The 13,345-nt window shown below is 41.2% G+C and overlaps 1 protein-coding gene across 5 annotated transcripts in view; it reads left to right on the forward strand.

The window, feature by feature from the left end:
- The window catches only part of PTK2 (protein tyrosine kinase 2), a 189,832-nt gene that overhangs the window by 31,813 nt on the left and 144,674 nt on the right, over positions 1–13,345 (forward strand). For 2 of the 5 annotated variants that reach the window (XM_077932700.1, XM_077932699.1), the window contains exon 3: positions 11,579–11,605. The exons of 2 other annotated variants lie outside the window; for them this stretch is intronic. Coding sequence is in view for 1 of the 3 variants with exons in the window: in XM_077932697.1 (XP_077788823.1) it covers positions 1,219–1,237; positions 11,579–11,605 (46 nt within the window). In the remaining 2 variants the exon portion in view is untranslated. Of the gene's footprint in view, positions 1–1,113; positions 1,238–11,578; positions 11,606–13,345 lie in introns of those variants that run through there. One more of the 5 variants, XM_077932697.1, reaches the window with a different exon arrangement.

Genomic DNA, 13,345 nt, shown 5'->3' on the forward strand with positions numbered 1-13,345 from the left:
ATGCTGGTTTCATAATCTTCATCTAGTTCTAAGAAATCTTTGATACTAGGGACACCAATCAGTTGTTTTATAACTGTCTCGTAGCTGTCATTGTCTGCTCAAGAGGTAATTTATTTTATTCATAATTAAGAAGAAATATGACTAGCATCTTACTTTGTTATTAATGCTAAAAATTGCATCTCTGCAGAAATGTAAAAGACATCTGCTGGGAATTAAAAATAACTTTTTAAGTTCTATACATTAATACACATCCAGAGATTAAGAAGCTACTCTGATATTCCAAGATGGGGAAAGATCTTTGTATAAAGAGGATCAATAGTTTTTCATTTTAGCCAAGGGTTGACACCTTATTAAGTATTTAACAGTTACGTCACAAACAACAAAGACTACAGATTGTTGTATGGAAGACAAAAGTTTACAAAATTATTGTTTGCTGTTAGAAGTTATGAAGTTCCAGTTTATATTTTGAGTCACTGCAACATTAGGTGTTTACTTACTCATTTTCAGTTCCAGATTTAGGGCATTGGTTTGTTTTGCATTTGCATGAATTAGCATTTCTGGTTTTCAGTGACCTTTGAGAGGAATAAGTTCTAAATATACTAAGGTACTTCACTGAGAAAGATGTTGTCCTGCTTTTGTAAGGAAAAAATACAGCTGCATCTCCTTCAGCTTGCTTCTGGATAATAATATATAGTGAAAGCTCCTGCTAGCTTCCAGGAAGGACTTGCTTCTGTTCTTTATTGTCACTCTTTAAAAAGTAATTGATTGAAAATGCATGTTAGGGTGTGAGGCTATCAAGTGAACAGAATGGGCTTACTGGTACACGCACAAAATATTGGAGTAGAAGAGATTCGAAAGGCTGATTGCTGTGGCTGTTCTTCTTTTAGGATTTATTGCGGCCGCAGCCAGATTTAGCAAAATACGTTTACCCATCTGGCAGCCTAGAATTGTCTCGTCAGCTGAAGCTAATGGACTTAGTGATGGATGCCTTTTGTTTGCGCTGCCTGACTTTTGAGTGAAAGGAGACAAAAGAAGCTCCACTGGCTTCACTGTACTGTGTGATAAGCTCGTGACCAAAGGCTGCTGCACTATGTTCTCTGTGAAACGGGATGGGGGGAGAGCAAATATTAATTGACAACTTAAGTGTTTTGGATCTAAGAATGCTGAAGCTGTACTGAATATACCGAATTCTAGCAGGCTTTGTAAGCAAGAACCTACATGGAAAGACTATACTGTGGTAAGTATTATGTAAGACCATTCTGTTTCACCAGTTTAATGTGTGCATTGGATGCAGTCGCTGCTATGCCCGGATTCTGAATATTTTTAGTCTTTTGTTGTATGTAACCTGAAATCCCATTTGTATCAATTAGGTTAATAGTTAGGACCTTTGTGATTATTCTGCATTTTGTCTCCCAATATGGGTGTTCATGTGGCTAAATTACATGCGCTGAAAATCCATCAGGTCCATTTTCAATGATCAAACATGTCCCCTCCCCCATTTTTCATTACAGAATAAAAATATATCTGGAACAAAATTAAACTTCGTTAGTTTGATTGGGATGCTGCAAGATCCTTTCTTGGTATGCGGGATGGTTAAACATGGGTGTGTTGATATGGTAACTGACAGCTCTGTGTATGTATCTGTGTGCATTAAAGTATACCTGATCAAGAGCACATTGGCAAAGTATGATCATAAGAAATAACAAGTAGCCGATTGATTTTCCTAATACATAAAGCTATGTGGTACTGAAACATTTGTTTCCTCAGTCAGCTCAGTTTTATCAAAGAATGTCACAAGAGCTAGTTTCAATTTGTTCACATTTTTATTTTGTAAACCAATTATCTTCACTGATTTAAAGATATTGAGCATATAGCAATTTCAAAGTGGCATTGAGTTTTCGTAAAAGTAGTGAGACAATTGTGACTATAAATCAATTGTGGAGCAGCTTTTTTCCATTACTCACAACATTTGGATGTCACACTAAAACAGGAGTAGCTAACTTGTGGCCCTCCCATATGTTTGGCTGCCATCTTCTCTCACCAGCACCAGCAGGCATAGCTAATGGTTAGGGATTTTGGAATTTGTAGTCTGGAAAAAAGGTGGCTAGGACTTAATCCTTGAGTTTAAAGTCCCACTTCCCTGATAACTGGAAGAACATGCTCTACGTTGCTTAGATATAGATGTGTCTTTGTATTAAAAGTTTAAGTGTTCAGAATTTCCCATCTAGCAGCATTTGCTGCATTAATAAAATGTGTTTATTGCCTTTGGATTAAAAATGCCCCAGAGGTGTATTTGATGAAGGCCTGCATAATTGGTGGCTCACCAGTCAGAATACAACACACCAGCCGTGTCTGGTGGTTGCTGCTTGCTTGACAAGCCCTCAGCTCTTGCAAGGGGTGGGGGGATTGTGTGTGGCCACGTGTTTTAGGTAAGGAAAATGTCATTGGTTCCTCCACTTCCCACAACATATATGTAGCATTTATTAGCTACCTTTCTTTGACCTCCAAGATATATTTGTACCAAATATTTGTACCAATATTTGATTGGTGATTAAAACTTGCCTCTTGCTGTTAGGAGAAAGTCAGTATCATTATGTTGTTAATACACATAAATTGATTGGTCTGCACAGTGCATTACGGGAAAGATACGCTTCAGCCATCATTTTAAATGTTGATTATGCTTTAATGGTTCTACACTAAATATATTCATTTGACTCTTAATGGACACCCAAAACCATTCATGCTGAATGTGTTATTCTTATCAGTGCTCTGACAAAAAAAGCACACATTTAACATTTCTAGATGTTTCACTGTAACTTCAGGAATCCCTGTAAGCAGATGGCTTATACAAACAGTGCACACTTCATTCATGCTACCTGGAATTCCTTTGTTAGATTATAGTCTTTGTAGGCTGTAGACTTTGGAGTCCTTCTGTGGAGTGGATTCTCCACCTTTCATGTGAAAAGTGGAACACCTGATGTCTCTTGAAAAGCATCAGCATCCATTAGCCAGACTGTTAGGAGGACAAAGTATTTACCATATTAGTTCTTCAGATTGACATATTTCATCATCCCTTGTCCTTATTTTCCTCTTTGGTCATTTTAAATTGCATGTTTTTTCTTCTCCTGTCTTACTTTTTGTGAAGTCCCATAATTCTTTACCGCTAACAGGAGCAATAAAGAAATAAGTGGTCTTGGGAATATTTAGCTAGAGGCGGGTAAATCAATGGTCTAACTTAGGAGGATTTGCAGTTTCTCTCCTGAATGAATCCATTTTTTTACAAGTTTATATTTTAACCTACAGAAGAAAACAATAGGATTATTGCATGAAGTTTGGATACATGATACTGATGAGTGCATCCATTAAATACACAGTTTATTACTTATTTCATTTGTACCCAGGCCTGTTGAACAAATCAGTCTTTGCCTGTCAGTAAAAGGAAAGCAGAAAGCAGGGCAGCATAACATTGCATGGATGGGGGTTCCACAATCTGGGAGCAAGCTACTAAGAAGGTGCTCTCTTGTGTCCTCACTAAACATGCCTGTGAATGTGACAGGACTGAGAGAAAGACTTCCCCAGAAGATCTTAAAGCCCGGATTCCCATAGGAAGATAAACATCCTGAGTTGCTTTGGGTTCATTAATGGAGGTGGTGAATTGCGACGAAAAAGTGAATAGGAGGTGGGGCAGTCCTACTTGAGGTTAGGCTGGCCTCAACTAGAGCCAGGGCTTTCTCGGCTGCGGCTCCAATCTGGTGGAAGGCTCTGTCACAAGAGACTAGGGCCCTGCGGGACCTGACATCTTTCCGCAGGGCCTGCAAGACAGAGTTGTTCCACCAGGCCTTTGGTCAGGGCGCAACCAGACTCCCTCCTCTGGCAACCTGCACAGAATTTTGCTTAACGGTTGCCATCAATTTGATTTAATTATTTTTTATAATGAAATGTTTTTAGAATGTTGGATTATTTGATTGTTTGATTATTTGATTGTTGTTAGCCGCCCCGAGCTCGGCTTCGGCTGGGGAGGGCAGGATATAAATAAATTTATTATTACAGTGGTGCCCCGCAAGACGAAAAACTCGCTAGACGAAACGGTTTTTCCTTTTTTGAGTCGTTCCGCAAGATGAATTTCCCTATGGGCTTGCTTCGCAAGACGAAACGTCTTGTGAGTTCTTGCAAGTTTGTTTCCTTTTTCTTAAAGCCGCTAAGCTGTTAATAGCCGCTAAGCTGCTAAGCCGTTAATAGCCGCCAAGCCGCTAATAGCTGCTAAGCCGCTAATAGCCGTGCTTCGCAAGACGAAAAAACCGCAAGGCGAAGAGACTCGCGGAACGGATTAATTTCGTCTTGCGAGGCACCACTGTATTATTATTATTATTATTATTATTATTGATATACCACTTGGTATTTGCTACAGTGGCTTGGGAGGGTGTTGTTGTTGTTGTTTTTGAGCAAGTAGTATGTAAATTTTGTAAAATAATAAAAAGAGAAACCAAAATAAAACCATCCATATTTGAATTGGCTTTGAAGCCGGAGGAGTTTTGTGTATGTGCTGTTAGTCGAACTGTCAGACTGAAAAATGTTACAGGATCATTAAGACTCTGAATTGCAAGGGTTGACTAATAAGTGGAAGAATAAAGTATTTAAGAGAGTGTACGAAATGCTGGCCTGGACTGAGAGACGGCTTTTACCTGGCGGGCAGAATATTTAGAAAGTGTTCTTTTGAAGCAGATTACCCACCAGACTCTGTGTACTCTTATGATTAATTTAGTGCTAGTGAATGGAGCTAGAGAGGCTACTTGGGAGTCAGTTCCTCTATGGTCCACTGAGTGTGAAGGAATGACCGCTGGGTGTGGAGCACACTTCCGCCCGCAGGCAGCCTCAGCTGTCTGACCGCGTGACCTTCGGGTGTGGAGCACACTTCCACCCACAGACAAACCACAGCTGTCTGAACATCATGCCCTCTATCTAACCTTTGGCTTTTTCAGTGGTCTGCCATGCCCTGTCTGTGACCTTTGTCTCCTTCGTCATACATTGTGCAAGGGGAAAGTGACGCAGTGGAAACAGGTGCCAAAATAACTTTGTACCACCCCTCGATCTCGGGATTGGAAGATGTGTAAAGGTCACAGTCCAAAATGTATCTGACTGGTTTTGCATATTGTGCTAATAAAAAGAGCCTCAGCAGAGCTGGCTGGCAGCTTGCTTGTGCACAGTTCACCTGCATTACCAATTCCTGCCTCATGCCTTCACTTCAGAGTGGGCCTGTCTGCTTCAGTTTTTGTCATTAGTTTATAGCATCCTGCTAAGAAGTGAAAACAGAGCTGACTTTTCTATCCAAGAGTTTGCCAAGAGTGTTTCCAATTGTCAGATCACTGTAGCCACTTCATGTCTCAGGTTTTTCCACTCAGACCTAGGTACTTCTGTAAGAGGGATGTGATGGTAGGACTGCCCAGGAGCAAATAACATGCAATGTACCTCTCAGTCTGTTCTTTCTCAAAGAAAGGTAGGGATGTATTCAAGTTTGTCACAAGAGTGTAATTTCCCAGCACCACTCTACAACTGGAAGCCTGAGCGAAGGGTTAGGCACAGCTGATTGCTCGTCCAAAACATAATAAACGCTAATTATAAATATTAATTTAATTTACATAAAGAATGAAAGAAATCTAAAGTTACACTGGGGGGAGGGGACAGATTCTCTAAGTAGTTCATAACACTTGTTATATCCTGACAATATTTTCAGTAACTTGCAGGTTAAAGAGAAGCATCTTTCTTCAGTTGGCATACAGAGAACATGTGATGTCCCAGCAACGCATAAAACACATTAAGGAGAGTGGCAAAACTATTGGGAAAACCTACTCTTTGTCTCTGGAGATTCAGGAGAGGGTTTGGGTGACAACGATAATGCCATCAGATAGGATTTTGACTGGGCCAGGTTTTGCATGGGCCACAATGGCAAACCCAATTTTACCTCCTGTAAATGACATTGAGAAGTGAGTGTACAGTTGAGATCTTCTGTTCCCACTTGTCAGATTTCCCACGTGGATTTGGTAAAGTGCAGCTCACATGCTTACTGGCTTTTGAGATTATGTAGACAGGAATCTGGGCAGAAAGAGGGCATTATGAAGAGAACCAGTGTTGGATTACTGTTACAGCTGAGACCATGATTCAGTATTGAACATGATAGAAACAGCTCTGTATAGATAGCTAGAAACAACTGTAGTTCATTGAGGCCACCACTTGTTTTCTGGCAGCACATTCTGAATCTTAGCAGGTCTTGAAAATAAAATAGCATGAGTCCTTTTCTGATTGGATGGTATAAACCTTAAATAAACTTAAACTGACGTATTCCACTGTTTTACTTGGCCGATTAAAGGGACCTCCCAATACTGTTTTGTAGCTTGTCAACCACAGTTGGTGTTTCTCATATGCAAGACAGAGTTGAGGTCTATCTATTAGGCAAATCATTGCTAGTTTAAGGAGTTGTGCAAAGCAGAATTGACATAGAAATGTTTGTTCTTTTTAAAAAGTCTTGCTCCATTAGTCAAAAGACATTCAGAGCCACTTAGTCTTAAAAATTATTCTAAAAATACAAAACACAGCAATTTGGTCTAGATATAAGGCTGAACCATGGTTTAGAGCAGGGGTCCGCAAGGTTTACCTTGCCCAGGCCGGTTCACTCCAGCGGAGATCCCACTGTGGGCCGGATTGCGTGATTTCCGGCGTCTGCGCAGACGTGATATTCGGCGCCTCAGCGGCAGCTCGGTTCAGAGTCAGCTCAGGGGCCGGTTAAACGACCCCCGTGGGCTACTTGTGGTCCATGGGCCTTAGGTTGCCTACCCCTGGTTTAGAATGACATGCCTGAGCAGCAGTAAACTTTGAGTTTATACACTATCCCTCTCCTTTTCTTCTCTAGTACATCCACAAAGTTTGGAAATGTTTCCTGGTTTGAACAAACTAGAGTTAAGCATTACACTCAAACAGGGAACTCGGGTCAGTTAAACCACAGTTTGATCTGGGCTTGTTTCAATGAAGTATTGTTTTACTAACTACAGGGTAAATTATGGATCGTTAAGAACAGAAATCTGCAGCTGCACTGGAAGAGGAGAGAGCAGAGGGAAATGCACAATCAGAAGGCTAGTTAATACTAAACTATGGTTTTAGCATTGTGTCTGAACTTGCGACAATAAGCACTTTTATTTTTTCCAAAAAAATAAATAAAAATCTATCAGTCCAATCAAGTTATATATCAATAACAGCTCCAGAATTCAGACCTAATTAAGTACAGCTTGGGTACCACCACAAATCTCCTTTTCACAAGTCAACACCCTCTTTTAATTGGACTTGCTCTGTTCTGATGCAGGAGTGTGCACATTTTAGCACTGTACAGATTTCCCCTTTAAATATTATTAAGATGACCCTAGAGCACAGCACAACTAACATATGGTTATCCATTGCTCTTTGGGACACTGTCTTTATTTTATTTTTGTTACATAAATAGAAAACAGTTTTAAATGTCAAAAAGAGGACAACTAGAACAAGAAAAAATGATAAAAAATGCAATACAAGGGGAAGTATACAATACAGTGGAACTACAAATACTTTGCATCACATACCTTATGGGAGAAAGCACCTCAAAGCTAAAATTGTAAAATGTCATGCAAATATGAGATATACCAAGAATCATGGGTGATTTCTGTCCTGAGCTGTTTCCAAAAATTGAGCTGTGAGAGTGGAGGGTAAAATTTGGAAGACTTCTTGAATGAATGAAATTGTGTACAAATCCTTTAAAATGACCAGTCTGCCCTATTAAATGAGTGCAGGAGTGGTTATTGTGGCTGTTACACAGGAACATAAGAAGCTGCCTTATCAAACTGGTCAGTCCAATAGTAGGATTTCAGGCTGGAGGTCTCTCTGAAGCCTAGAGATACCAGGAACTGAATCTGGGACATCCTGCATGCAAATCAGATGCTCTAGAACAGAGCTATGACCCTTCCCCTTGTTGTGTAAGAACACAAGAGCATGATTGCTTGGTCATCCCAATTTAGTCCAATCTGCTTCAGGCAGCCAGGCAGCCAGATGTTTCCGAAAGCTGTCAAGCTTAGCATGGAGATAGCAGTGAAGACTAACATGTTTATTATGGAACGACCTTTTGTGGACTAGAATCAAATGCATGATGGGTTATCACATGTGTGGTTACGTGTACATATGTATGTTGAGAGGAAAATGCTGTAGGGTCAAAGGAGTGTAGAAAGTGCAGTCTGAGACTGTTCACACAGTGACCATATATAGCAGCAGTCCCTTGATTTGATCTCCTATTTGTAGTGAGATCAAAGCACATTGTATTTATTCAAATTAGGAATGCTGCAATTGAATTTATTGAAAAGTGATGGTAGTTTATATTTATATTTGTCAAATCTCATTGAGTAATCTACATTGCTATAGAGAATTTGTGATCTAATTAATGCAAGCTGTGAAGAAGTAACTGTGCAACACTGGTTTTGGTGGTGCCTACTTTTCCCTTTGTTCTTTGTTACAGTTTGTGGTTAGTGTGGATAGAACTTAACCATGAGCAGGACTTTGGAAAGCACCCTGTGCTATAGCAAAAGAAAAAGAAAAACAAAAAAACAAAACACAGAGAGGAGCAAAGCAGCTGTGATGTATTCTCTGGGAGACCATGTATTGATGTAAGCCATAGTTTGGCTCAGTGTGACATGCAAACCAGGGCAGCATGGAATTGTTCATTTTGTAATGTCTGGGGCAATATTTACTTTGAAATTGTGCATATCTTTAAAAAATAATGTCAGTATGCATTAGCTTTGGATACATTAGCTTCCTGCTTTGCCTATATCCATTGTATGTATCTTGGGTGAGGAGGTTGTTGCTGACCAGATATAGATAATTCTCTCACCCCCCTCCCCAAGTTCCTATAACACTTTTTTCACAGAAGCGTGTCAGGACATGAGCTGCCTTTCCTTTCCAATGTCTGTTCTGAAGATGGTCCAGGCTTACATGCTTTTTTCATACGGGAATTTTCAAATAATGAAACAGATTTTTTGTAATACCCTTTACTTTTTTTAAAAAGAGAACTGGGTTAAAATTTTAGTGCTACAAATATCCCCAGATTATAATTCATTGATGTGACAGATCCAAGATAGCGCGCTGCTTAGCAAAAATAAATCTATGGGTGCATCCACCTATACTAGAATACTGTAAGGCTTCTGCTGTCTTAAGGAGGCTGTATATACCAATAACTGTTGTTTATGGAATCTATTGCCGGAGGCAACGTAAGGCTTTCCATTCCTGAAGTTTGTGTTGCTCTTTCCTGCCGCACTTTTTGTTTTCTCATATTTAAGGGCTTCTCTCATTACATCAGCCTGACTTGCTAGTGAGCAGATGGCTTAGTGAGCATTTTTCTTGGTGGAATTGTTACCCTTGAGCTTTTCTGTGTTCTCCCCTGAGTGTTGCCTGGTTTTGTAAGACAAAATCCTGTGGCACCCTTAAAGACAAACCAGTCTCTTCTAAATTCATAATGAACTAGCTTAGCCCCAAACACTTGAAGTGGTGGTGTGGAAGTCAGAAATGTGGAGTTTAATAATTTATCTTGTTATCTTTCTCTCTAGGCCTGTGTTTATGGTAGGTTTTTCCTTGGTACTAGTTTGACCATATCTCCTCAATAAGTGGGAATACTGCATATATAGCTATAGCACCCTTAAATTGAGGATTATGGGCTGGTTTACAATGTAAGGACACAATAATACATAACATAATAACAAAACAATTCCCCCCCAGTTTAATCAGTCATTTAGCCAAGTTTAATGATCAACCGTGTGTGGCTTTCAGATTGTTGTAATACTGTATTTTAAACAGATGTCTTCATTTACTTTATTGTATCTTATTTGTTAGAATATATAATTTTACTGTTTTAACGATTTAAATAAAAAGAGTTTTTAAAAAGGAACCACATCTCTTGTCCCACCTACTTTTGGCCTCTAGCCCCACCCATAAGAGACAACCCCAATTTTTCTGGCACCCATTTCCCCCCCAAAATAAATGCACATATTTTGTCCTCTTTTTTTGCCTTGAAGAATTTTTGGGAGAAGTCTATTAGAATTATGTCTACATCTATAAATGTGCTGTAATATGCACTAAATTCTTTTTCATCCTATCTCCCAGAACTACAGTCTAGCTAAAGTCCAAGGCTCTGCAGGGAGGGCTGGGAAACAGATGGCCCTCCAGATGCCATAAATAATGATGATGATGATGATGGTAGTAGTTTATTATTTGTACCCCACCCATCTGACTGGGTTGCCCCAGCCACTCTGGGCAGCTTCCAGCATATATAAAAACATAATACAACCTTAAACCTTAAGAAACTTCTCTATACAGGGCCGCATTCAGATGTCTTCTGAAGGTTATATAGTTACTCATCTCCTTGGCATCTGATGGGAGTGCGTTCCACAGGGTGGGCGCCATTACCAAAAAGGCCCTTGGCCTGGTTCCCTATAGCTTCAGTTCTCACCAGGAGGCCCTTGGTGCTGGATCTCAGTGTCCAGGCTGAACGATGGGGGTGGAGACCCCATCTGAGTTTGGTGTGAATCTCAGCCAGCATGGCCAATGGTCAGGGATGATGGGAGTTGCAGTTTGATTGAAAGAGCCTCCCTTCCCATGCTGTAAGGAGAACTGCTTTTGAAACTGACAAATGGGTCAATTGTTCAAAGAAGCAAATGCATTGAAAAATGTTTTGGAGCCTTTTTGGCTCCTGGCTGCTTTTCTATTCACTACAACTTAACTAACATGTTATATTGGTAAATATTGTGTAACTGCATTTTGAGAGTTGTTTTTATTTCTAGCTGCTGTGTGGTTTTCAGCAATAACTGTATATTCTTAGAGGCAGATCTCAGATTGTGTTTGAAATATGCTATAGGCTGAGCTGGGAAGCTTTCAGTTTTTGGTGTAATTATTTTACTTAATTGTTTTTCATTAAAGTTTTATTAGTTTTTACAACATGAAACATTGATTATAAGCCTAACTAAATATATAACATTAGCATTTTCTTGTTGATATGTTTTTCTCCATGCTTTCTAACCTTTGATATATCCATGCCAGCTTTTAATGATGATCAAGCTCTTCTCTTATTGTGAATTGGAGAGATGTTGGGGATTAGCAGCTGGAATTCCTGCTGTTAATGTAACTTCAAAATTGGCCTTAAAAGTTGCAGAAAAGCTGGATTAGTTTATCAGTTTAGATAATCCACCAAACCATACGCATTAGCTGTCAACCTTTTCCTTTTTTTAAGGAAAATTCCCTTATTCTGAATAGGATTCCTTGCAAGAAAAGGGAAAAGTTGACAGCTATTACCATAGGCAGCAACTATATTTCAAATCACAATTGCCGATTATGGCTTCCTATCTAGCTATATGCATGGTTTGTCAGTTCAGACATCCTAGGTTAAGTGATGGGGATAGACTTTTGAGATTGAAATATGACCATTTCCAACTTATGTAGCTCAAGAGAATGGCATTGTAAATTAGAAAGATTGCATCGAATGTTATTTGCACTAATATATATTTCTTTTTAATTATTGCAGATATTTCCAGACTTTCTTTTTCAGCAGGTAAGGTATTGTTTTAATAATAAATGTTGGCTTTTATAATGATATAATTCTAAAATATGGCCAAGTAAGATGCTTGTAATTTTTTGTATTACTTGGTGATCATTAATGTATTTTGTAAGCTATATAGTTATGGGGTCAAGAAGTCAGAATTGTTGTATACAGAGGTGTGTAAAAGTCCATAGGGATTTGCTGCTCTGTTTTCAATACAGTTGTGAAAATAAGGTAAAAGACCCCTGGACGGTTAAGTCCAGTCAAAGACAACTATGGGGTGCATCGCTCATCTTGCTTCAGGCCGAGGGAGCCAATGTTTCTCCACAGACACATTTCCAGGTCATGTGGTCAGCATAACTGCACCATGACAGAAGCCAGAGCGCATGGAAATGCCGTTTACCTTCCCACCACAGCAGTGCCTATTTATCTACTTGCGCTGGTGTGCTTTAGAACTGCTAGGTTGGCAGAATCTCGGACAGAGCAACGGGAGCTCATCCTGTTGGGCAGATTCGAACTGCCAACCTTCCGATCAGGAAGCCCAAGAGGCTCAGTGGTTTAGACCACAGCGCCACCCACATCCCAGTGAAAATAAGAAGAGGTGTTGATGAGTCAGGATTTTAGAGTAAGGCTTGTAGGAATAAACTACCCTTTGGTACTTATTTTTAAAGTAAGACATTCAGTGTGGTGAGTATGGAGATGGTATGGCGTATAGAGGGCTAGCTAAGAGGCATTGCATCCCAACCTTCCTAATTTATTTATGTTTTTCAGTAGACTTGTATCTATTAAATCACACACAAAAGAACCTGATCCATGCATTTATTTATTTATTTATTTGCTGCCACCACCACAAATGACTAGATTGTCAGTGGACTCTGACTTTTAAACTAATAGCTGGTGGTTTCCTCAGTCTATCTGTGAAAGCCATCATTTCTTTAGTACAGTGGTGCCTCGCAAGACGAAATTAATTCGTTCCGCAAGTCTCTTCGTCTTGCGAGTTTTTCGTCTTGCGATGCACGGTTTCCCATAGGAATGCATTGAAAATCAATTAATGCGTTCCTAGGGAAACCGCCTTCAGACCAGGTCCGGGGACAGTCTGTCCCCTGACCTCTTCTGAAGGCTGGGGGGGGGACAAGGGCCTTTCTTCCCACCCCCAGCATTTTAAAAAAACCCGGGACAGCGGAGGACGTCTCTGCTGTCCGGGGCGATCTTAAAATGCTGGCGGGCGGCATTTTAAAATCGCCCGGGACAGCGGAGGACTTCTCCGCTGTCCGGGGCGATTTAAAAGCCCCTGGGAAGGCAGGCAGGGGGGGACAAAGACTTTTGCCCCTGCCTGCCTTCAGAAGAGGTCCAGGACCTCGTTCCGATGCCGGGCGGCGGGGTGAGAGGTTCCCGCCCCACCGCCCGGCATCGGGGCATCGTTCTGATGCCCGGCGGCGGGGTGAGAGGTTCCCGCCCCACCGCCCGGCATCGGGGCATCGTTCCGATGCTGGGCGGCGGGGGGAGAGGTTCCGGCCCCACCGCCCGGCATCGGGGCATCGTTCCGATGCCCGGCGGCGGGGTGAGAGGTTCCCGCCCGCCGCCCGGCATCGGGGCATCGTTCCGATGCCCGGCGGCGGGGTGAGAGGTTCCCGCCCCACCGCCCGGCATCGGGGCATCGTTCCGATGCCCGGCGGCGGGGTGAGAGGTTCCCGCCCCACCGCCCGGCATCGGGGCATCGTTCCGATGCCCGGCGGCGGGGTGAGAGGTTCC

Source organism: Podarcis muralis, chromosome 8 (genome assembly GCF_964188315.1).
Source record: "Podarcis muralis chromosome 8, rPodMur119.hap1.1, whole genome shotgun sequence".
NCBI lineage: Eukaryota > Metazoa > Chordata > Lepidosauria > Squamata > Lacertidae > Podarcis > Podarcis muralis.